Source organism: Silurus meridionalis, chromosome 25 (genome assembly GCF_014805685.1).
Source record: "Silurus meridionalis isolate SWU-2019-XX chromosome 25, ASM1480568v1, whole genome shotgun sequence".
Lineage (NCBI taxonomy): Eukaryota > Metazoa > Chordata > Actinopteri > Siluriformes > Siluridae > Silurus > Silurus meridionalis.
Window position 1 is genome coordinate 4,122,437 of NC_060908.1, and position 26,663 is coordinate 4,149,099.

The 26,663-nt window shown below is 41.3% G+C and overlaps 1 protein-coding gene across 1 annotated transcript; it reads right to left on the reverse strand.

Annotated features, from left to right (window-relative positions):
- Nucleotides 1-14: 14 nt before the first annotated feature.
- pik3r1 (phosphoinositide-3-kinase, regulatory subunit 1 (alpha)) lies at nucleotides 15-22,624 on the reverse strand. The gene is given in 16 exon segments (XM_046839112.1): nucleotides 15-1,972; nucleotides 2,454-2,514; nucleotides 2,517-2,623; nucleotides 2,721-2,795; nucleotides 2,887-3,063; nucleotides 3,149-3,417; nucleotides 3,530-3,710; nucleotides 3,814-3,912; nucleotides 4,031-4,133; nucleotides 8,059-8,141; nucleotides 8,513-8,714; nucleotides 9,983-10,114; nucleotides 10,202-10,276; nucleotides 10,398-10,493; nucleotides 19,437-20,066; nucleotides 22,295-22,624. Coding segments are annotated over 15 exon segments (2,184 nt in total). The 5' UTR covers nucleotides 19,771-20,066; nucleotides 22,295-22,624; the 3' UTR covers nucleotides 15-1,782.
- Between the last annotated feature and the right edge of the window lie 4,039 nt (nucleotides 22,625-26,663).

The window sequence follows — 26,663 nt, forward strand, 5'->3', positions numbered from 1 at the left end:
ACACTTAAGCAACGTTGGTTCACAATGTTTTATTTATGCAAAATATCATCGGATGCATAACTGCAATATAGACACGAGTCGAGCTGGAGGCAATCCTCTATGCCAAAGACGTCACCAGTCATAAAGCTTAGAATACTGTAATCTCTGATGAGGACATTAGGACAGCAAATGACAAAATGGAGCCATTGAGCTGGCAGTTAGAAAAGAAAGAAAGAAAAAAGGCGCTGAGTTGATTTTCCTGTAAATGGAAGAACTACAGTTGATCAGCTTTGAGGGAAAAGCAGAGCAGTATACGAGGGACACGAGTCAAAATATAGATTCTGACTCGGTCATGTAAACACTAGTGAGTTTTTCTGATACAGAAAAACGATCTGGAAAAAGGAATAAACAGCTGTTCTTCATTTATCTGGAAAAAAAAAAATTGCCCCCCCGTCTCCATTTACTGAAAATTCATTTCAAAAGAAACTAAAGCGACGGGATTCTCAGACGGGAACTCGTTTCCCCAAATCGAACGGCTTCAAAAACATCGCAACGAATGAAAATGATCGGTGATTTATTGTACTATTGACAAAAAGCAGCACTAACGTCCTCCAGGCTCTGCCTAGTGGGAGGGGAGAAACAAACCAAAAAAATAAAAAGCTCATTGAAAAAGACTAATAAAATACTCATCTGATTAAACTAACCAGCTGCTGATAAAGAAATTTTGTAATAAAGTATTTTATCATTAATCTTTTGTAAAAAGTGAAGCCATCTCTTGGTTTTAACACTTAAAATACTCATATACTACGTTTAAAAAAAAAAAAAAAAAAAAGCTGTAAACAAACAAAAAAAACAAAAAAAAAGAAGGAAAATTATATTATGGGTAGCAACATGTAAAATAAAATCACAACTCTGTAGAGAAGAAAAGGAGAAAAAGAATTTGCATAGCACATTTGAATACAACTGAGAAGGAACTGAGGGCAGTTTTTGGTACAACATGGTTTCAATCACGTTTTTTTTTTCCTTTTTTTTTTTCTTTAAGTCTGTATGTACAAAAATGAATTTGTTTTTAGGTTCTTTTGCGTGCCTCGCTCGTCCATAAAAGGCAGAAGCAGTCACTGTAATGCTCGCAGAATAAAATGCCACACATCCTGTCCCTGTCCTCTGTTCATGCTCATTTGAAATGAGATGTTCAAATTGTTTGCTTGTTCACAGTCCTTTGTTTGGAAAAAACAACAAAAAACAAAAAAAACCAAAATATACTGTTTTTGAAAGTGCCATCTTGCTACATTGATCAGCTGATTCCATGGTCTGTTCACATCGTCACCCTGAACACGCCAATGACGAATAGCTTTTAGATACTGTGAGTTTTGGTCACATCACTTACACACGCGCACGCACGCACACACACACCCCCACACCTCTCTCCGAGTAGTATGTAAAAATAAAAGTTGCTCTCCAGAGGTCATCGTCGTGAGCGTTCCACATTCAAACAGTGGGTAAAGCTTTGAAATGAACAAGCACCATTTTGAGAAAGGCCTCCATCGTCCTCCATTTTGGGAGAGAGATCAAAGTTCAGCAGTTTCCGCTTGACCGCGAGGAAAACGATACGACTCCTCGAGATCTTGGCTGAAATCTCTGCTTTTGGGGTTTAGCAACGAAAAAAAAAACAACCCTCCATCCTGAATCCAAAGTGGAGGCTTCGCTGCAGGAGCTGAGGCCTTTTTTTTGTCTCGTCCTCCCTCCTTCTGAGCTCCAATAGTGAGCTTTGAAGTCCAGACAAAGCGCGTGATCACAGGGTTCTCATCGCCGCGGGTGTGCGTAAACCGGGTATGCTAACGTGACGTTTAGAGAGTCGTTGTGCTGAACGAGGGATGTGTGCTGGTAGTGCAAAACCAGTTCCTTCAGTGAGCCGTACAGGTTGTAAGGTTCGGCGAAACCAAAGCCTGTGGGAGTTTTGTTGATGACACAGTGCTTGACCTCTCCGTCCACACTGCGGGAAAAACAAAACATACACTATTATTCTACTGGGAATTTTTTTAAATAAAGTTTCACGTTTTTCTGCAGGTTTCAGAAGGTCAAATTTATGACTTTTTGAGACCATCAAGTTTGAAATTTAAAACCTATATCAAAAAAAAAAAACACACATTTTCAAGCAGAGTATCACTAAACTTATATAATATATGAATATTCATAAATATGCAAATTGGGAACACATCTTTAATATTTCTTTATACACTCCTGGCTCATTATTCTCAAGCAAACTAACACGTTATGAGTCATTCACTTGACAAACCAGCGAAAACTGACCGTTACCATAACAACTGCAATGCGATCTTTAGTAACATAGCTAGCTTAGTGTGCTAGTATAATTCAAATAAAATATTTAACCTTTTTTTTTTTTTTTATCTTTTTCACTCTTTGCGACAAACACAGATAGCAACGTTTTTTGGAAGCATTAAAACTCTACGTACACAACACTGCAGGCGTAGCAGCCTGATTTGCTGCTGTCTCGAACCAGGAATGTTCCGTCTCTTTGCCACGTAGAAGAGCTTCGGCTTGGAGCCGATTAATGTTCCCGAGTTTCCAGGAGCGCTCGTCGTGGTGCGGCAAGTCCTCGTCGTCGTCCCCAATCGAGTATTGACTGGTGTATGGACATAATTAGCAGGTGTTAAAAGACGCGATTCTGTGCAGAATCCGAACGTGTGATCACATTGTAGCGTGCATTAGAGGATACTCACTCTTCCTGGTTCTCGTTTTTGATTCCCAGCCATTCGTTCAGCTTCTTCTGCCTGACGCCCTTCTGTGTCAACCACCTTAAGTTCAGAACAAGGAAATATGTTAAAAAACTGCTTAGGAGACCCTTTAAACTCCTGTGCAGGATACGAGAGTGGACGAGGCACTCACATGAGGTACTGATCCCTGGTCTTCCTGAGCTGGATGAGATCAGGCTTGATGCTGTTCATCCTCTTGTCGATCTCCCTGTAATCAGCCGCCTGCTTCTTCAGGTCTTCCTCTAAACGCCGCTTGCTGTCCACGATCTCACTGATGCGGGACTTCAGCTTCTCGTAGTTCACCATTATCCTACAGAAAAATGAAAACCATTTAAAATTCCACAACTAACTCGGCTTGTTTGATTTAACCGGAGTTTGCAAAGTTTCGGCCTCACCTCTGGATCTCCTTGTCGTTGCCTTCTCTCCTAAACTTCTCGATGTACTCTTTGCTGTACCGCTCTTGCGTCTGGCATTGCTCCTCAAAGATCTTGATGGTCTCATTAAAAGCTTCGATGGCGGTTCTTTTCATCTGGATCTCCTGTGACGTTCTGGTGTACTCCTCATACAGTCTGTCGTACTCCCGGTTTTTCTCTTGAAATTGCAGGTGGTATTCTTGCAACTTCTTGCCCACGGCTTCGATGTTGTCCTCTTTCACAACTTGATCCTGTAAAAAAATAAAATAAAATTCCCCAAAGATGAGAGATGATTTGATATAAACACAACACACCAGTTCCTTCTGCCGTTTGCGTCTTTCATGCGATTGGATTAAGAATTACCTGTTGGTGCTTGGACACAGGATACAGCAGCTTCACATCTAGTTTGGGGTTGTATTGGGCGAGGGATTCGTGCCGATAATGATTGATCAGCTCAACCACAGAGTTAAAAGTCAAAGGGTCTGAGAAACCGTACTTCCCATCGCGATGGAAGATTTTGATCAGCTTGTTGTTACCGCCTTTCCTGTAAACCAAATGAACGAGAAATTACAGTGATGCCCATTGATATAAAAAGCTACAAGCTATATAAAACTGGCATGCAAATAAACAAAGAGAAGAAGAATTACCTCAGTGTGAGGGTGTAGTCTCCGTGCATTTTGGTGGAGGCGTCACGAACCAAAAATGTTCCATCAGCTGTATCTCTTAACTTCTCGTTGACCTCCTCCCTACAAGAAAAGGAGAAAATGGTTTAGATTCTGAAAGGAAATGTAACACTATTTTCACTTCCTGTGCACGGAGTGTAAAAGTAGTACGATAACTGAAAGAAAGAAAAAAAGCGCTTGCCTTGAAATGTCCCCCCAGTACCATTCGGCATCCTGTAGAGCCATATTGTTGTTCATACCGTTGTTAGTGACAGGGATTGGTTTGGGTGGTTTTGGAGGTAGTGCTGTTGAGAGAGGAGAAAAGACATGAAGGTTTATATAGGTGCCAGCGATTTACATGCAAATGACCCAGCTCCATTCAAGGTCATTTACATACGAAACACACTTGGACAAGGCTCAGTGTACACGTCTGGACATGTCCAGAGAAATCTGAATGGATTAAGGAGCCTATAGATTCGGATAGAAAAGGGTTTTACTGCCTCCACATGTAAACAGAGGACGTAAAGCTTGCTAGCACAATACAAGGAGGCTCGTCATGACTAAGGGATAACTAATATGGATAAAAACAATGCATATAATAAAACTAAATCTGAATATGCAAAGCAGATTACACAGTGCTTTAGTGCAAAATGACAATTTCTGCTCCATATAAAATAAATAAATAAAAAATTATAATAAAAAATAAATAAATTAAAAAAAAGAAACCACGTCACAACCATAATTATCTACAAATAGGACACCAATATGCTGCATATACGGGCTGCAGCGTGCATGGTCTGCTGAGACTCTGCTCTCTTTCCCCAGCCATTGAGAACATGTTACATCATTGGTAACAGGAAAACGCTGCAGCTCATTGGCTGCTGGGCTGAGTGACTGCGAGCTGTGGGGGCTGTGTGGTCTCTGTGGAGCATGAGGCAGAGCTCCAGCAAAGGGCTATTTTTATCCGTCCTAGCCCCCCAATCCCCCCCCAAATCATCTACCCACTCTCGCTCTCCTTTGTTCACTTAAGCACAAGTTGTCCGGGTAGCGCTAGACCCGGCGCATCCGAAGCACCTACATAGCACAAAATTCTTTTTTCTTTATCATGCGCAAAAGCCTACAAAGTAGATAAGAGATTCTTCTTGCGCAATCGGAAAATTGACTTGCCCTCACGGACATATAAGCAGCAGAAGTACAGGATTAGCTGCGAGTGACAAAGGTACAACGTGTCCCAACATGTACCACCAAGTACCCAGAAAATCTATTTCAAGTATAATGCAGAGATCCGGTCCAACAGAATGGATATGGACTTAAGCACCTAATGGCGCAATGACATCCACAATTTAATATTTCTAAGAATTATTTCTTCACTTGTATTTTTTTTTCAATAGCATGTATGAGTAGGCTCGTCCAGTACTCAAGCCATTACATCACTTACCATAACCAATGGCGCTGCAAGACTGTTGCTAACCGCTCCTGCATCATCGTCTGCACAGATTATCGCGAATTCCCCTTAACAAAATAACGCCATGGAGCACTTAGTTTCCATTAGGAACAAAGAAAAGAAAAACTGTTGCTGTGTCATTCAGTAATATCCACTTCAGGTTCTCTGGTAGACTGGTTCTCCAAGCTTCTGATACAGACTGATAAAGCTGTCAGAAGTGAAGTGCAAGACAACGCAGCATCTCTCAAATGAAAAGAGGATGTGCTACATCGTTCTCTTCGTTTACTCCCCTCACTCTGTCTGCCTGTTACAGGTCTCCTAAGCTCCTCCTCTCAGCGAATGAGTGGCTGAGAGCAGTTCCTGTGCTGGCAGGCAGACAAAGGCTGCGCGCTTCTGATTGCTGCTGCAGAGGCACGTAGGCAGCTGCTACGTCAAACACATGGCCGGGTCACAGGCAGGCAAAAGCTCGCAAATGCCGCTTGTAATCCCCAGACACAAACTGCACAGTGGGGAAAATCCATCTGGCTAAAGTGTGAGGAGGCACCTCAAATAGCCACACTTCTTAGAAGGGCTAAAAGAAGCCACAGGAACGTGGCCTATCGTCCCCATTATACACTCTAATGGGTCAAGAGAAGCTGTGAACCCTCAAATACGGAATAAAAATTTTCGGGGGAATTCACCTTAAACCGAATACAAAAGCGTCTACAAATTAACCACGCTGCAACTCAATATTAAAGATTAAAGCAACTGTTGAGTTGGTGAGTCGAGTGTCACCTTCTACGCATATGCTCAGACGTGTCAAGGCAAAAGCCGGGACAAATCAGACCGGTTAACCGGCTTCCCCCCCCGACACATACTCTGAACTTTTTGCCCTGTACTTATCAAACATCTGTGATAAAGACATTTAAACGCACAGAATGAATTATTCTTTGCTGGATGAGAAACCGAACATCAGAGCAAAGAACCTGCTCTGGCTGCCATGCCGAAACCAGTCTAACCTCTAACACCAAGCTGGAATTCACACCTTTTTGTCAAACCGGCAATTTACACCTTTACTGCCATGACCAAACGCTTTACATTAAAGTCTTTAAACAAAATACTTGCTTTGTAAATTGTGCATGTTCTCGAGATGTTCACAAAGATTAAGGTGTCCTGATCGAACTGCGGAGTTCAACTGCTCCAAGTCCAAAGCCCTCGTGTCGAGTCTCATTCCTTGGATTTATCAACCAGAATCCTTTGTATAGCAATTAAACAAGACTGGTTAAATAAAAAAATTTAAAAAATCCAGGCAAGTGCTCGGAGGCAAGGTGCAGCAGTCCTTGAGCTCTAGTGCTAACAACTGTGCAAAAAAAAAAAAAAAAAGCTAGATAGAGAAGACTGGCCCGAGTTTGCTGGTTAATGATTGCTAGGACGACCGGCCCTGGCCCTCTCGGAAAGCCTTCTCTCACCACTGTGCTGGCTCGCAGGCTCCAGTCTTATGATTAACTCGCTCAGGATCAAATATTTGCTGAGCCGAGCACTTTGTGTTTTGGAAGGACCATTCGGCGCAGAAAGGAGGGGTGTCGGAGGGTGGACCGAAGCCCTAGAAAGCGAGTGTATTTTTGAGACGATATGTACGTGTAGGAAAGAGTCGCTCCTTGAAAGTTAAGGAGTGTATCACCGAGCAGACAGCGCTTTCAGCCAACCAAATCTAAGTGGGACCACAGCCACCAGCTTAAAATAGCCTGTAACTGGGAGCAGACAGAAACGTACAAGCACATACATGACCAGACAAACACGCGTACAAAAAACGCATGCACCCTCATGCCCGTTACAGTGCATAACTACAGTCACCACAACTGCTTGTGCAGAAAACAAGTACAGACAAGTTAACACAGACAGTGAAAAGAGAGACCTAGGCCGATATGCAACAATGAACATTTCCATCAAGGTGTCAGCAGAAATTCTTGTTCGGACCACCCACTCAGAGATGCAAGATTTAATTGATCATTTTCCAAAGGAATAAGCAAAATGTCCTACAATCTTCACATCCATTTTAATCACAGTAAAAAATATATCTTGTCATAATGATAAAATCACACCGATTCTTGGTTCCAGACCAGCAGCAAGTCGTTCATAGAGACAAGGAACTTTGTGGAAAATTGCAGAATGGCTCCAGGTTCCAGCTGGAAGTGTTCAACATAGAACTAACTGGACAGCGCAGAATTACCCACAACTGAGAAGTGAAGAATGTATAAATAGAACCAACAGGTAGTAAAGCTACTAAAACATTCAAGGCAAAAGTAGTACACACCCATTAGAGATCTCTCTATGGACTACTGTCTCAAACTCAGTTAAAAAAGAAGAAAAAAAAAAAACTTTGCTTGCAATAGCAGAAATCACAATTCAGTTCCTTTATGATGTGGCTAAAGGAGTTGTGAGAACAAAGTTGACACATCAGAATGTGAACTTGCTCTGGTCTTGATCTGAACACTCAAATCGTCAGTTTGTAAGAAAAGTGGAAGTCTGCATGTCAAAGCTGTGTGTGCTTTGTGCTATAGACGCTCCAGCTGCTCTATGGCCTTTACATTTACCGCAGTAGACATGCTAATAATAGCCATCTCTAGCCTCTGGTCTGTTGTTCCCATCCACTGTCTCCATACTGGTCAGTTAATGACAGCCCATAAAACTGCTCCCTAGCTCTTTTCCACTTATGCCTTCGTTTAACGTGGTATTAAACCCACTGCAGTCAGCAGCCATTACAGTGAAAACAGGTTTCTGGAGTACATAAAGAAAGCATGCGTTACCTGGAGCTGCCTGGTTGCTGCTCCATTCACTGGTCACCAGCACTTCAACAATCCTAATGTGCAACTCAGGACTGGGCTCACAGCTGGAAGAGAGGAATGAAAGCAGATCGGTCAAAAATCAGCATTTTACCATGGAGTTACAACTGCTTTGGCTTCACTGATCATCTCTTACTTGTGCAGAAGATGCAAACAAAGTGATATGAAAAGTCTAAAAACAAGTTTTTTTTAAAAAAAAAGAGGTATAATGTGGAGTGAATTGTGAGACTGCAGATGATCTCATTTGTGTGTACATGACACACGATTCACGACACCTAGACTAGATTTTCACAAATACAGCTAAACTGTGTGAAGATGGAGGACTATTACACTAATAACATTTAAACTGCAGATTTACCATATTGCAAGTGGGAGCGTGTGTGTGTGTGTGTGTGTGTGTGTGTGTGTGTATATGCACCTGGTTGCCTGCTGCCGGAATAGGACAGGGCTGAAGATTTCGGCAAGGGCGCGAGCGTTCAGCAGGTTGGCGGCCGAAGCCTGGCACACACGGGCGAGGTGCCTCAGCAGGCACTGCAACGTCAGCCAGTACTGTGTTGGCAAAATTGAGGAACCAGCAACCCTCCGCAAGTGTTCTGCACAATCCTCCATGGCCTGAACCTCTGCAAAGTTAACATCCAAGGATTATTTAATGTGACTTCCCCCCCCCAGAGGAGAGGAATGATCCATGCAACAGACCAAATCCTTAACCAAATTTCAATCCTACATCGTATTCTGTAGCATATTAATACTGCAGAGCTCGGGTAGCCAAAGAAAAAGACTGACAAGTTACACACAACTTTGTTTACACAATTTAACAGAAAAAAAATACAATTATTTCAATTGTAGAATTATTAAAAAAAAAGGTAAACAAGATAAAGTAGAAGACAGAATTCTAAACATTGAAATGTGACTTTCTTTGCCTTTGCGTATGCAAATATTATGAAAATTTGCACCGCACTTGAACAGTGAAACTCACTCAGACAACCTTAATGGAAATTACAACTAGTTCTTATCATGTTGGATGGAAAATGGTTTAAAAGCAAGGCAAAAAAAAAGGGTGTATAATAAAAACCCATCACTGAAGTACCCAAGAAAGATCACTGCCCTCCAAATTGTAATTAATTTATTAAAATGTCTCACCATTAAGTGTGAGTTAAGTGTACAAAAATAGAAGACTGAGGGGATGGTATTAAAAGAAAGAGGGGGAAGGAAAAAAAAAAAAGAAGAACTTTCATCAGTCAGGTGGAAAATTTTGCTCAGGCAGCTCCAAAACCACATGTGTGACAATGACAGAGCAGAGAAATGTACACTGCCTGCTGATTGGCTGTCGAGACCGATACTGCAGATAAGTTGGCAGCTTTCTTTAGGTCTGATTAACCACAGATATCCTGCTCTGAGCAATGTGACTGTATAGCTGGCTGAAATCAGCAAGCAAAGCATTAAGAAAATGGCACACACTGCCTGCGTTTTTTTACTTTCTTAAAAAAAAAAAAAAAAGTCTGTTTAATAATTTCCGAGTGACCTGTTTAATAACAGAAAAACGCCGATATAAGCTCAACCACATTTGATCAATTTTAAACCAGAGGAACATTTTTTTTTCAATTTGAAATATTTACCAAAAAAAAAAAAAAGTGTGACAAAATACATGGCATTTCTACTGGCTTCGGTGCAAACAAAAGCAGCATTGACGCAACAAATGAACAATCGAACGAATTCAAAACAATAGCACCACCGTGTGGTATCATCATTACATCATCACTGGTGTGGAAGACCATTGGTCTCAAAAGGCCGATTCTTTTTTTGTTTATAGGCCGTCACACAGCACTAAGGACAAGCTGGTTCATGCATTCACCCGTTCAAAATTCTCATTCTCCAACCTCTTTCTCACCTTGAGCAATGTGTACCATCTCAGTAGAGATTGCAGAGTGAATCACCGGCTGAGGCAAATCCAGCAGGTATCGTCTCAGACAATCGCACAGCATCTGCAGGTCGAGCTGCTCCATGTCCATGGGCTGGCCGTCTAAATCAAAACACACGCAATTTAATCATTCTCTATATGCTATAGAGAAAAGGCACTGGGTGACGGAGGAAAAAAAATTAAACTCACCGGGGTCGAAACACTGCCGTACATCGAGGCCACCTCCAGCAGTGAAGTTTCTGTAGAGATTGGGGTTGTCCAGACCTGCCAAAAAAAGAAAACATGCCAGTCAGAAACTGATTGTTACGGCATATACGAAATGTTTCTGTAAAAAAACCTAACTAACCAACCACTACACTTTGTTTTTTGGTAATACACTGCTCACCTTTCCTCTCGATGGCCTCCAGCAGTTTGAGCAGCATGGGCGGGGCCATGTCTGGAAGTGCGAACTGCTCGGTCAGATCCGGCAAAGTGCTTGGACCTGTAGAAAAAGAACAGCACAAAAGCTATTAAAATACACCGGCTAAAAAAAATAAAAATAAAGCCTTGGTCTTTTGACAACTCTGCCATTTATTTACCTTCTATAATTTTTTTATTTCACACCAAGGTCAGCTCGAGCATTTTGCCCAAACAAACATTTTGCACCGTTTTTTGGGGTTTAAAGAAAGATAGCATGGTGCAGCTTTTTAGTGCGACTGTGACGTGGCGACAAAAGTGTTTGATGTGAAAGTGAGCGGCGAGTGAAAGGGTGTGATTAAGTGAAGACTGAAGGTGGCTGGGGAAGCTAAACAAACTGGCGAACAGGCAGACTGCTGGAGGGACGAGAGCCTCAGATCCCGCAGCACAGGTGCACACTTAAAAGGCCTGTGGGGCCAGTGGGCAGCTTTATTTGGATTTTGAAGGCTGCTGTTTCAGAAAGCCAAAGTTTCTAAAAGGCTCGACTGTTTACTGTGTTAAAGGCGGTGTAGTGAAATGCAGGTGCTTATGAATGGACCCCCTTTACAGTTCATTCTATATTTGGACCCTTTTTTTTCTTTTTCTTTTTTCAGTAAGTGGGCAGGAACTCATCTTTCTTGTGTAACCACCTATTACTAATACTTGGCCTGGAATTTGCACGTTCGATACACGTTTTGTGTTCGCTCGAGAACTTATAGGACTCCTATTGAGCATGAGACACAGCAGGTTGGTTGTTCGGCAATAAAGCCGGTGGTGCCATGGGTGCCAATACTTTAATCACAGGAACACAGAAAGAGCAGTGAATGAGAGCTCGGTCAGACTGATTCAAGATAGAACTGAAAGACAAGTAGGCTGTTTTTTCTTGCATTCTATTGAACATCGTGTCCTCTAATGGCTCTATTATGCCTATACGATATACCTTATTTTATTAACAAAATATGAGTGTGTGAAATCACACAAAGGTAACTTGCATCAATTACATCTAGTTACTTTACTAGAAGCAACAATTTCCATGAGTTATCAAATCCGTATGTATTGTGCAGCACTATTGCTAACGTCTGTCTGTGTTTTTATTATTAGACTGCTCAAAGTTGGATTGCACAATTCAGTGAATCAACATCCCCCCGAGTTGGCCTAAAAACCAACAAAATCCTTTGACTCATCAAATTCATCCTGTTAAGAACATTTCATTCCTCAGCCCAGACCGGCCGTCCATCGACCCCCCCAACCCTGAACTAACAGTTCAGGCCAATTTCAGCTCATAGTTGGGCTTACAGGCTGTGCATTTTCTAAGAAGTGCAGCGGTGATGTTCCTGAACTCCATCTGAGGTGTAACCTTTAACCCAGGTGATACTTTATCCACTGTTACAGAGCAGCCAGCTGGTTCTCAGAAGTCAGATTCACACAAACCCAAGCTAATTTTACCCCCTCTGCCCTGCTGAAAATGCCCCAACTGTGTGTTAATCTTTACAAAGCTGCACTTTTCATTACCATGTTGTGATTTGGAGGAGGGAAAAAAAACTGGAGACAAAGTCCGAACACAAGCTTGTCTTGTGTACTGTTTATAATCTAATGTTTATACTGGAGCTATATTTCAGTTATACTATACACTGAAACGCAGCCTGTGAGAGGTGTGGCTCTAAAGGACCAAGCTAAGGATGGGAGATTGTGTTGCTTCCTAGAAACTAGAGGTGACCCGATAGCGCGGTCTCTCATGCCGCTCAGATTAAATGACAGCCATAAAAATTGGTGAATGTTTCAGCGCATCCATTCCCCGAAGCACTACTTCCTGGACCAGCGGTCACAGCAACTAAGGTGATGGATAAAAGTCAGAGAAATGACTGCAACCACTAAACACTTTTACATGTACAACCCTCTCTTGCTACATACGTGACTGGGAGCTAGTTCATTTTTACTACTAGTGTTTTAATTACATTGAAGCGCTCAAACTATCCCCATTGCAGAAATTTGGTTCAGCATTCTAAAGCTGACTTTTTAACCCTATGGTCCATTCAAAAACCACCCACCAATCACAGATGTGATGAAAACATGCAATCACCCATATCAACTCGGTCGATATTGCCTTTGTCTGAGCCGAACAATTCTTATAAATCCTTAGTACAACTTCCTGTCAGCACTTCTGTAAACAGGATTTAACCATTTTAATACCATTTAAAACACCTGGTTTGTAAAAACTCTGAAGAAAATGGGGCTCGTCTTCTTAAGTGAAGAAGAAAAAAGTGCCTGGGCAACAACACGTGAGCTCCGTTTCACTCTGCCAATAGGAGTAGCTGCTCATTTTGGTTACCAGGGTAACAGAGGCGGAATAAGTGGGGGCCTCGAGAGCGAGTCGACACAAGCCTGAGGCGGCTCTCCCGTTTCAGTCCCACAAGGCTAAAGGAGAGGATCGCGGCATTTTGAGAAGTTGCGGCTTTAAGCAGACGCTGCGTGTCGCCTGGATCAGACCGTCTGGCTGGACTAAACATAGTCCGGCTGAGAAGTAAATTAGGGGCTCTAATCGAGTTACAGGCTTTGCCATAATGACAAATATATAAATAGTTATAAAGCATGGTGTTACTGTAACTGTTTCATCACCTAATGAAAATAACAGCACACGCTCTTCTTGCGCTGAGTCATGGCTCAAACAATAAGATGGGGAAAAATGAGTCTATTTCAAGAGTCAACTGCTTTAAAAGCTGGCAGAGTTTTTTTTGTTTTGTTTTTTTAATAAATGACAAGGAGTTAAAAGGACTATGACAGGAGCAGAAGGTGGCTTTCCAGAAAGACATAGAACACCTGGTTTAGACTGAAGGTGTGCAGTGGGACGGAGATTCTGTGAAACGCGATGAACAAGATTTTAGTAATTCCTGACGGTGTGTGAGAGCACTCGCATATGAAGCTTTTAAGGGAAACAAAAAGGAAACTACACAATGCATTAATTTACGACATTATAGCGGGGCAGGAAATTTTGTTTATTTTTTTAACCAGAAAAAAAAAATGTCATCCAAAAAATATAAATATTACGGACAAGAATGTTTGGAACAGTAAATATGGCATATATGGATGAAGCCATGGTGTTACACCTTGTAAGAATCTGTCACGACCTCCAATATCGTGTTTCTGTGCAAAGCTTTGTAACACTTTCACATCACATCAAACTCCGTGCCAAGTGAGGAAAAAAGAAAACCAAAAGAACAAAAACCCAACATAAAATCTTTGCTGTCTTTGTGCTTTTACCTGTCTGTCTGTCTCTCTCCCCTCTTTACAATGTGTTGCTAATCTGTCCATCAGACATGCTCAGCCTCCAGTAAGAAGATTTGCCAATTCAGCCCTGCATCTCTGGAGGCGGTCGGTAATGAAAGGCACATGTGTGCGCTCTCACGCACATGACCGCTTAAACATGCACATGACCGCTTAAACACGAGTGTTTTAGTGCAGCTCCCAAAACCACGGCTGTTACGGAAAATGGAAAACCTGAAACCCTGCCATCACACCCTTTGCGCTTTATTGCGTCTTGTTCCTGTTTTAATAAGGGCATGAAAAATAATGAAGTGTTACACTGTAACACGGAATTCTATCAGTAGAAACAGTTGGCTTGTTTGACGTTGACTTGGGCACCAAAGAAAAGAAATAAAATATGTTGCGTTTGAACTTAAAAGTCGAAGAGGAATTATTGGGTTCGATTTGTGCGTCTTCACACAAGTACACTTGTACTAGTTAACAAGGTCAAATCTGTCTACTGGGGTATAAGCTGCCCAGTCTGGCCAACACCATTACCACCACAACTGTCGCTCCAGCCGCCAGCTCTTCTAACATTGTGAAGGACAGACTGAGTGTGCGTCAGGGTTTTTTTTTTCCTCCCCTATGATCAGGGTGGAGGCTGGATTGAATGTTGTTAAATGTGTAGATCTATTTTGCCATGCTCTGGGAAAGCAGGAGGAACCTAGAACCCCCAGCTGCTCACTCCTGGGCTCAGGGGAAAGTGCACATTCTTTGTGAAGCCCAGTAACAATTCTCCCTCAGTGAGTGGTTACACACAGCAGATGTTCAGCCGAGTGCTAAAGAGGCCCCTGAAAAGGAGAGTGCAACATTATCTCAAACTCCAGCTATGCAACATGTACTCGTCTGCTGTTCCTTTGCTGGCTCGCTCGCTCTCGTCCCCTCTTCCTCTTTTTTTTTTTTTTTTGAGTAACGAGGAATCTTTGCTTCAGCCATGACTAAGAAAAGAGTTGCAGTTTTGTCCAATGGCATGCATGAAAACCCTCCTTTTCTTCCTCCTTGCTTTTCTAAATTTACAACATGCTTTCAGTGCAAAAAATCTCCTATGAACTGAATTACGAGAACACACATGCACACACCCATGGCTTTTACCTCAGAAATAAAGGGAGCATTGATAAAGATTAAACTAGCAAAGAAAAAAAATACTGGATCAAGCACCTTCATGCATTCTGCCTCGAGGCACACCAATCTGCAATATTCTTCAAGCAGGGAGATAAAAGCTTAGCATGGAGACATGTTGGTTACTATTTTAAGGACACGGGCGGAAAAAATAAAATTTTCCTGCGTGATATGGAGCACGTAAAAACCTGCATGAACATGCTGTTCCAGCAAAAGCAGAAGTTTAATACCTTTATATGTCGATACAGCACTCAGACGGCTAAAAACCTTCAACTTGGTCATTGCTTAGTCATATAAATGTCGGACATTTCGGATATTACTTCATCGAAATGCTGCTTGGGGCAGAAATGGTTAGAAAAACCTACAAAATGGGAAGTAGGTTGCAGCCCTTATTTGCCCTCCAGTTAAACGCACATTCAGCCCCCGTCTTCAATCTCCCGTAAAGTCACCAGCATCGGATTGTATTTCACAACTCGACCTCCCCCCTGCTTGTCCTTAAGTTCAGCCAAACCGTGCCCAACTGGACGCGATTAGTCATCGCTTTTCTTAGTGAAAAAAGGCTTTACGGGATGATGTATTGAATCTTGTCAGGTGTGCAGCCTCACTGTTGTCACCCTGAAATATTATAAAAGAAAACCAGTTGTGAGAGATAATAGCTGTCGTTTCATCAGACCAGTAATTTCTCTTTTCTTATTTTTCCACAATAATACTTTATTAATGAGAAATGCTTCAGCTGCACGTCGGTGCAAACACGGGATTCAAAGTGCAATGGAGATATACTACACGTACAAGATGAAAGCTGAAGCTTTCGACACCGATCTTTCGCAGAGTGTGTGGTTAAGGGGGTGAAAAAGGTTGAGCAGGCTGAATATCTAGTCCCGTCGCATCTTGAGAAAGAGATATAATAAAGGCTACATCTTACTTTAAATCGCACCTCTGTCGAATTGACGGTGCGTTACCAGGGAAACCATTTAAATCCTTTTGACATTTGTTCTGTTCGCTGGAAATCATGGACGCAATTAACCAACGGTGGATTTATAAAAAAATTCCAAACATTTCATAGAGGGAAAAAAAAAAGTCATCACTTCCTCATAGCCTGTGAACATGAGCTTAGCTTTGTCACTAGGTAGCTTAGATTATTACCACATCTTTTTAATCGAGCTGTGAGATTCAGAAAGTAGGTCAGCAAAGGAGCTTAGTGTGCATCCATTAATACAGAAATGTATGAGATCAAAGGAGATCACGGCTGATCTAATGTCTCGATCGGCACTGACTCGTGTTGGAATTAGCTGATTGTTACGAAATGGTTATGGTTTTTGTGTGATGGTTACCAGACGTGACCTGTTTTTACTTGGTAATGCAGCGTTAAATCATCAGAATGTATTTGAGCTCAAGACTGGGACCAAAACATACATTCTCGTATAAACACCTGGTTGAAAATCGTTATGTAACATTGGAGCAAAAGTGTAAAATATTCACAAAGTGATATAAAGAGGAATTGGATCAAAAATCCTAACATTGTTTTGTATTTAATACATTTTTATAGCTTGTACACCAGATGCAAGGCCCTTATTATTTATTTTTTTACAGCCACACAAACTCTTCAAGGGGCATATTTTTTTCCCTTACCAGCAATGAATACTGAAAAGTTGCCAACCTGTACACAAATGTTTTTTTGTATTAGGACTGACTGTCAGTCATTTGATAGACACGCCCTAAAGGCCCTTCGCATCTTTATTAGGAATATGAGGTAAAGTCGTATTTAATAAAACTGTAACAAGATTATTTTGCAGTAAAATATCCAAGCGCATTTGAACGTGATTATTAAGAGTTATTTGACTTCCTCCTGAAATTCACAGTAACAAACAAACTCAATGGCACAGCTGTAGGAATATTTTTCTTATACTTTTTCATGAACATACTATTGGAAGTACCACATTAGTTATTTATTCCTTTAGGTGCCTTTGCTAGATAAAGAATGTTAAGAATTGTAAACTGGTGTAGAAACGGGGCAATAGAAATGAAAAGCTAAAATTACTAAAATGGCGGCTGCAGATCGCATTTAAGAACAGTAAAACGAGAAGGGGAGCAGTTGTAAAGAGGGGAAGAATAAGAAGAAGAAGAAAAAAAAGCTAATCCAATGTGACGCAGGGCGCACACTGATCCTCTCACTTCAGAGGACACAAAAAGGAGCACATTTGTGTTTTTAAAAGCTCAGGAGCCGGAACGGACTGAAATTCCACATCTGCTGCACTCTGAAGTAAACCCATGTGGCTAAAAAAAAAAAAAGGAGAGAAAAAGAAGAGGGGGAAGGAGCAAGAGCCTACTAATGCAGTAAGGCTCCCGCTTTCAACCCTTCCACTCTTCCCCTACTCAAACTTTTCCCTCGCTCCCTCCCCCAACTGGGCCGAATCCCAGCTACAGGATCAGAGCATTAAAAGGATGGAAGGGAGAAAGAGGAGAGGGAAAAAAAAAGGGAGGGGACAAAACGGGAAAGAGAGCCAAAAGGATCTGCCAGATCCTTCAGTGTCAGGTAATAAATCACAAGTGCTGTGAAGCAACAAGAATCCAGACCCCGGGCCCCAGATCCTGCGCCCAGCCCACTCTCTCCGCCTCCTGCCCGGGCGGACACAGAGACTTTTCTTCTCCCGGTGCCACAATCACCCTCGCGCCAAGCTCTGAGGCTGTCACTCAACACTGCCGGGATTCATGCAGACACCCATGGCAGACCTCACAGGAATTTCACAATCACATCCCAAGAAGACTTTCAGACCCCTGAAGAACCTGCAGCTGTGTGGTGGGCCAGGTTTTCTCAGCACCACTCGAACGTCTGCGTCGGAATTCAAATTAAACTTATCTTATTGGAAAAACTACACTTTGTAAAATGGTAGACGTTATCTGCACATCGCCCAGTTTCATACTACTGAACTTCCTCTTAGAAGGCAGACACCAGGTTTAGGGCATTAAGTGCTATATTGTACAAATGCAAAAACTATATATATCAGCCCTCCAAGATGTCAGCTATGGTGAAGCTCTGCATTGTTACTCAACAACGGCGTGCGATTCGAGGAAGATGACAACTTGCATTACTTGGTATTAGCCTTGGGCTTTTGAATATTACTCATTAAAACACGTTTTGGTTGCCTAATCAGTTGTTGAATTATCATTTGATTTCAAACGGTCTGTGCAAAAAGGTCCTTGCGGTACTGACTGATGAAGCCTCAGAACAGCACACGCAAACCAAACATTTTCAACAAGAAAAATCTGCCACACGGCATCAGGAAGCGAGGTGAGAACTCGTGGCATACCAGTTTTACCACTTGTGATTAGTGCAGCAACATTTCATATATAATCTAATGTTTTGCGTGCTAATCCGAGCACGTCCAGTCATTCCGGCACCATGGCAACGATGTTTGTCTCGAATCAGAGCCTAATGTGCCGGACAGAGGAAGAAAAATCGGTGACGCACCGCACCCGGCAACAACCTGCATGCTTTAATTTGCTCAATCTGGCCGAGTGGAAGCTGCTGTTGTCTCCAGAGAACATTTTTAGACAGTAACCACTGATTCAAGTGAATAGAGAAGGTCTGTGTGCATTCTGCTAATAAATACTACCTTGTTAATCAGTGATCGAGCCTAAGGAACCGAACATCTGCCAGCGTAGCCACCACAGAGTGTACAAGGGGACTTGCAGAAGATCCAGGGACCAGGAATTACTGAAAGTATTTAGAAGGTGGGGCTAGCAGTACAGCTGGTTGCTGATTGGTTACTTTATACAAGTCATGTTGCTCCAAACTGCATAGGGTTGTCCCTCGTTTTGGTTGTCCCTCAAGTTGAGTGGAAAAACTGAAGCCCCCTTGAGTTCTTTTAGCACACATTTAGGCTGTTTGTTCTTGAACGTGCAACAAAAGTCATGTTGCTAAAGGGGGAATTGAATTTAGCTCTAAACAGACAGATCAGTAACCACTCTCCTTAACCACCTATGGCTTTAGAACTAAACTGGACGAGCAGAGAGCACGTAATGCATCCAAGCCTACGTTTGAAGCTAGGCTCTGTGCGAAACGGGCGTTCTGAAATGATCATAGAATGAAGTGCATGCACCTCAGGAGTAAAAATAACATGCTGGAGTGGAAAGACATGAAAAAGAGGCGTCTTCGTCTAATTTGTGCATGAATTAATTATGCAAATGATGCACTTCTGAAGCAGACTCGTCCCACGCTGGAACAGCAGGTCGTAAGGAATAACATATTTTGGGGGTTGTGTGTGGGGGGGACCTGCTGTTCTGAATAATCATTGATTGAGTGGTGTGATGCAACCAGACACAAAGTGAAGTTACTGTTACAGCCCTGAAGTTGACCCTCATCAAAACCCCCAGCACCACACACAGTGACTGAGGGCTATAAACAGTCGTTTCTTCACAAGCCAGTTTTTTTTTTTTATCTCTCTGTCAAAGTTTTTAAAGACAAAGAAAAATGTAGCTTGTCTGGTTACCTGCCGACACTGGAAACTCCTTTCATACATGCAAAATCTATAATAAATCTTAAGACGAGGAGATGATCAGGATCACTCACCTCCTTGCTCAGAGTCCGAGTCGCTTTTGGCCGATCTGGGTGCCAGGGGAAGAGGCCTGGGAGGTCGTGGCTTTGGGGTCGGAGGAGAAATCTTCTTCCTCCCAATGAACTCCACATAGGTACCAGGGAAGTCCCCCTTTTCCTGAGTCATCTCATTATACCCGGGCAGCCAGCCGATCTCCTCTGGCCTCTCGGCCGCTGCTTCATCGTAACGGAGTGCTAACAGGGCACCTTTACTCACTACGAGTATGTCCCCAACGTGCAGGTCAATGTCCTCCTCCCTCTCCTTCTTATAGTCATATAGTGCTCTGTACTGATATCCTTCTGCACTCATCTTGTATCTTAGAGAACAAAATTCCTCAAAATACGCAAGGTTTTACACCTCAACCTTACACTTACTTTAACAAACCACTTGTAGGAGCAGCACCAAGATCTGGTGTTCCCTGTGATGAAAACTAGCTCTTGGAACCCTAGCGACTCAATACAATACCATGCTGCAGTCGTCCTCCAGCAATAGTCCGATTATTTATGTGAAACTGATTCTCCAGTGGTCTAGAGGAGCCTCATGGCGCTTTAGACATACTGTTTCCATCAGGTCTGCTCCAGAGCTTTGGCCAGCGCAAACGCCACCTGCAACACACATGAGCTCTTTTCTTAATAAAGCATATGACAAGACATCCGGCACACATACGGGTGATAAAGGAAACACCAACATGGCGATCCCCCATGGGCCAACAGAACAGGTTGTATGACACGTCTCAGGAGCTGTACTTTGAATAAACCTATTCTCTCGTTTTGTGTAGTGATTGATCCGCTGTGATACGACTGCACAATCCACACCAGGGGGAGAAAAAATTAATGCAACAATGCAACTTTTGATTTGCATAGATCTGTAAACAGACCCCCTATCTTATAAAAGATCACGAAATAAGAGACGATAATGAAGCGTTGTAAAAGTGCAAAAGTTGTGCGGGTTATTAGAGAATATTAAATGTTACATTCAGGTTAAAATATTTTTATCCGTTTGTCTACTTTTATCCAGCAATAAATCATTCTATTAAATTTTCCATTCTCTCTCTCTCTCTCTCATATATATATTTATATATAAATAAAATACTGTAGTGTTTACTCTTCCATTATGTTTAATACTCCTAAATCATTACTGCATTATTCCCAATGACAACTGTTTTTACTTTATATACATAAATCTCCAATCTCTAGCAGTGAACTGAAATGATCCATTCATTTCTATAGTGCTTTCCTTTGCAGAAGTAAAAGCTTTGAGCAGCAAGTTAATGGAGTAGGATCTGAAATGGTTTCCTGCTCTCCATACAGTGCACTAGATGTGGTTCGCAATAAGATTGCGCAACTTTTTTTTTGCTTTGCTGTAAGTTTGTACACAATTTATAGGCTTGCAATAAGTTTGTAAAACCTTTAGAAGCTTGCAATACTTTTGTACACTATTCACAGGCTTGCAATAAGCTTTCCATATGTTTGTACACCCTTCATAAGTTTGCAATAAGTTTGTACACCCTTTACAGGCTTGCAATAAGCTTTGTAGACCCTTCATGAGCTTTCCATGTGTTTGTACACCCTTCACAGGCTTGCAATAGGTTTGTACACCCTTCACAGGCTTGCATTAGGTTTGTACACCCTTCATAGGCTTGCATTAGGTTTGTACACCCTTCATAGGCTTGCAATAGGTTTGTACACCCTTCATAGGCTTGCAATAGGTTTTTACACCCTTCATAGGCTTGCAATAGGTTTGTACACCCTTCATAGGCTTGCAATAGGTTTGTACACCCTTCATCGGCTTGCAATAGGTTTGTACACCCTTCATACGTTTGCAACATGCTTGTAAATCCTTCTTAGGTTTGCAATAAGGTTGTACACATTTTATAGGCTTGCAATAGGTTTGTACCCTTTTAAAGTTTTGTTAACTTATTGCAAGGGTGTACAAACTTGCAAACAACGATGTATAGGTTTGCAAAAAAGGTTGAACACCCTTCTGAGATTTGCAATGTTTGTACAGCCTTTATAGGTTTGCCATACGTTTGTGCATCCCTTATAGGCTCGCAATAAGTTTGCACACCCCTTATACACTTACAATAGGTTTTTCAACCTTTTTAGTCTTGCAATAGATTTGTACACCCTTCTGGGATTTGCAATACGATTGTGCACCCTTTATAGGTTTGGAATTAGTTTGTACACCCCTTATAGATTTGCAAAAAAGCGTGTACACCCTTGATAGTGGATTACTTAACAGAAATACCGTGCAACTTTGTATGCTTTGGAACAATACTAAGAAACAGCGCATGGCTGTAAACTCTTTATACGGATCTATAGAAGAATTGTATTGCTTCCCACATTTGTAAACGTGCTACCAATTCATGCAAAATATTTCCAGAACATTTATATTTTGCTTTAAAATGAAATCTGTCCGAGATGATAAATAAATCATGGTAAACAGAGGCGCTGCTGTAACGTCGACTGTGTAATCCAGGGAGCTCGGTGCACGCGCTCACTCATACACTACTCCGTAACCCGAGTCTAATAGCGTGTGTAGGCGCTTTATTAACGCTACCTAGACGCGAGAGTTTGGACAGATTAGCAGCGTTATATACAAGTAAAAAATAAGTGTAATAAATGTAAAAAATAAGACGTCAAACGTGTCCTGAAGGATCGCCGTTCGGGTCCGTGCACGAGCAAAGGAACAGGCTGTTCCCAGAACGCTCGAGCGGCTAATTAACACCATTCAAATGAGTCAAAATGATCAAATAAGGTGCTTAACGAGGTAAATAATGAATATCCGACCACATAAATGTGCGCTGGATACAAATAAAATTCGAAAAACTTACTTTAGGAACTTATATGGAGTCTCGTCCAAGCAGGGCCGAGAAAAATCCTTTCCTTCCCGTAAGAAAAAAAGTGCAGCTAACCGCAACTAGCCGCGTTAGCTCGACAAAGATAGCTGTGTCCCAACGCGCACGAAGCTCGAGTTTAACCGAAAATCCACTTCGAATACCAAAATAACGCGTCAAATTAAAATCCCAGTCCAAATTCGCCTTTCTTTCTTTCTTTCTTTTCTTTGTTAACACAAATTGTCCGAACTCCCGAGCCGTGCGCTCTGTAATCACCGCGACTCCGCCCGAGTGGCTTCGGCACGAAATCGAACCGATTCCCAGGCTCGTCGAAACTCGGCCGCCTTCTGTCAATCAAATGACGTTTCCGACAGAAACCACGCCCCCATGTCCTCCCCATTTTTTCAGTTCGCACGCAACTGGCACGTGTAGCTATCGGGTCTGCGCACGCGCGTTTCGGCAGTCCGTGGATTGATGGCGCCGCTTGGCCTCTATTGCGCATGCGCGAGGGTATATTAGAGAGAGATAGATAGATAGATAGATAGATAGATAGATAGATAGATAGATAGATAGATAGATAGATAGATAGATAGATAGATAGATACATAGATAGATAGATAGATAGATAGATACATAGATAGATACATAGATAGATAGATATTGGTCTGCCAAGATTAAATGTTCCTGCATTCCTCCACAATGGATTTGCTTTTAATATGAATTTCTGTGAAGGTTATAAGGATGAAACTGTAAAAAAAACTCTGCATTTTATTAATGCAATATTACACTGTTAAATGTTTCAGCCCAACAAAGCTGAACAGACAAAGACGATCTGTTGTAGCTGTCATCTCTTATATTTACTTAGAGCAGTAGATAAGATAGAGAGATAGAAAGAGCTTTACGTGTAGCAGATCAAACTGCAGATAAACAGCAGCGGTTACGGAAGATGCATACTTTTCCCTGCATGAAAAAGAAAATGTTCATGCATGAAATGTACAAAAGGTTTAGAACGATGTTTAAGTGCATGTAAATAGCTACGTTATTGAAAGTGTGATAAAACACAAATTCAGCTGAATAGCTCACAGGAAGAAACTTGTCCTCCCTTAAAAAACTGTTTTCTGGAGCCAGGAAGTAAAAAGAAACAACTACCGACCCCTCACACTCAGTCCACCACATATTTGAACTTTTTTTCCTCAAGCGGCCATTTCAGATATGTGTCAAAACCACCAGGCACTTTTCAGATAACATTCTCTCCTTTACAGTCAGAATTACAAGCACTTCATTATCAAGTTATGTGCAATATCTATGAATGCAAACGTCTCTTCTGTTATATAGGGGCATATAGTATCCACTTATGTTCTTAACAAAGGTGCATTATATAACCAGTGTTGTCTATGTCCCTGTCATGTTCCTGTATTGTATAATGTTCTTAAGCAAACAAGAGCATAATAGCCCATTAAACTTTGAACTAAACTTTAAAATTGAACCAATAAAACATTATGATTACTCTGTATTTTTCTATCACCTCTAAAGTGGGTCAGAAGGTGTTGATTAACATTCTATAACAGCAATAATGACAGCAAATACTAATGGCGTATCATTTCTAGAATTACATCTCCGTCATAGGGATTGCTATGGATTGCTATGGTGGACGATCTACACAATCCAAGACTAATTATAAACAGGTAAAAAATGTGTTGTATTTAATGTTAAAATATATTATAATTGATAGAGGTGATGTTTATTTAATGTCAATGGACCTCCAGTTGAGTCTCCAGTGTTACAATTTAATGTCTTGTCATAATAACATAAGAAGAGATTAAAAAGTGAGAGAACATATGTTTATTGGTGGGGAAAAAAAACTTACCTATAAATGGCAAAAAAAAAAAAAAAAGCTGTCATTTGCTAATAGGTTAGAAATTGGAAATGTTGGACATCAGGACATCTTGTTATAGAAAAATAATCCCCGTGGGGTCATTTCCCATCGAGTTCTTGCATATCACACACACCTTTGTCACAGATAATCTTCCCATAACAGTATGCCATGCTTTGGGTTTTCTTTACATAAGAAGCAGCATACGCTGATTTAAAGCTTTCATTATTTGAATATTTTAAGTTGTTACTTGGTTTTAAATTGATAAAATTGTAATAAATTGATGTGTGTTGCTAAGCATGTTATGATTAATAGTTTTAAGCTGCGCCATTAGCATTTTAAATATACTGCAGGCTGTATTCCTGCATTCCTCACACCCAGTGTTCCTGGGATACACTCCATATCCACCATCACCCTGACCTGGATAAAGCGCTAACAAAAAATTAATGGACAAAAGAATTACTGCTACCTGAAAACCTCCCAATATTGACTTGTATACAAGTGCACTAAAATCTCCAGATGACATGACATTTCAAGTTTCTAATATACTTTACATTTCACAGAAAAAAAAAGAACTATCAAGCTTGTTCATACTACATAGACTGCATTGTGATGACCTCTGGAGTCTCCCACATCCCCCCACTGGTTGCTCTAATTAGATGAAGCTGAATGAGTTTAGTGACTCCTTCACAGAAGGGTAACATTGAGGCTTCTCAGAATATGGAGCATGTGAAGCCACGGTCAATTCACTGCAGAAGCCTTAAAGCAGTCTTTACATGAATTGTGGATTTGATTTAGGTCAGGTTTTCTCTGTATGATACAGTGTGTTGGAGGTTTACACAACTTACTGTGGAAAGAATTAAAAATGAAGGAATATAATTTACACTTGTACTATCTTGTACTGTTCGTGTCGTTCTTTGCAGTCTAATGCACTTCTATGCAGTCTCATGTAATTCTGTTTAGTTTTGCATTGCTCTGTGTGTCTCATGCAGTTCTGTGCAGTCTCATGTAGTTCTCTTTTGTTCTGTGTAGTGTAATGTAGTCCAATTTAGCCTTATGCAGTCCTGTGTAGTCTTATGTAGTACTGTGTAGTGTTATATACATAGCTATGTGTAGCCTTATGTAGTCATGTATACTGTTACATAGCTCTGTGTAGTCTTATGTAGTCATGTGTACTGTTAAGTAGCTCTGTGTAGTCTTATGTTGCTCTGTGTAGTCTTATGTAGTCATGTGTAGTGTTACACAGACTGTGTTGTGTTACTTACTTTAGCTCTTTGTAGGCTTAAGTAGTCATGTGTAGTGTTATGTAGGTCTATGTAGATTTTGTAGTCCTATGTAGTGTTATGAAACTTTGTGTAGACTAATGTAGTCATGTGTAGTGTTGAGTAGCTCTGAGAGGTGCTATGTAGCACTGTGTAGCATTATATCTTTTTGTATAGTTTTATGTAGCTCTGTGTAGTGTTATATAGCTATGTGTAGCCTTATGCAGTCTTGTGTAGTATTATGAAGCTCTGTGTAGTGTTATGAAGTCGTGTAGTTTTATGTAGTCTTGTGTAGTGTTAAGTAGCACTGTGTGGTCTTATGCAGTCATGTGTATTGTTACATAGCTTTGTGTGGTGTTATGTAGCTCTATGTAGTCTTATATAGTCCTATGTACTGTTATTAAGCTCTGTCTAGTCTTATGTAGTCATGTGTAGTGTTTTGTAGCCCTGTGTAGTGTTATGTAACTTTATGTAGTCTTAGATAGTCATGCATAGTGTTATAAAGCTCTGTGTAGTTTTGTGCAGTGCTTTGTATTCCTGTGTAGTCCTATGTAGTTCTATGTAGTTATGTGCAGTCTCATGTAGTTCTGAGTAGTGCTATGTAGTAACATAGTGCATGGAAAATGGAACAAAAAGTGTACTTCAGAAATAATCCCAGAGACTGTAAATGTGTGTGGCCTAATTATGTCTCTGCTTAGCTGCTTAAAATCCCCCAACAGCACGTGAAAAAAAGAAACACTCACTGTGAAATGAGAAGAAAAACTGCTCCTCACCTGCGAGAGCTCGAGGAAAGACTGGGGGGTCCGGGAGTGTTTTGAGTTGCAACGCTATGGAAAAGCCTAACTTTGCACGTAGCAGATGTTCTAATCTACTCAGATAGTGTATCAGAACAGCCGAGTACATTGACCTGAAAATACAGCAAAATACAGCAAAAATCAACCTTATTAATATATGCACTGTAACTATTAAAACTACGAGGGGCGTTGAGTCAAACCAGGATGTTTATAAACTAAAAAAACAAATTCCATGTTTTTGGAAATTGCATTCGATTTTCGACATACTCCCCTGCTACGTTTATACACTTATCCTAGAGTTTAGCAAATGCATGGAAAGATTCGGCATAGAAAGTATTGTCATCCAAACACCCTGCTTCACTTTATCATCAGGAAACCACCACGATCAGGATCATCACTGACAGACGTATGGCCATCGTTGAAACGTTTACACCATT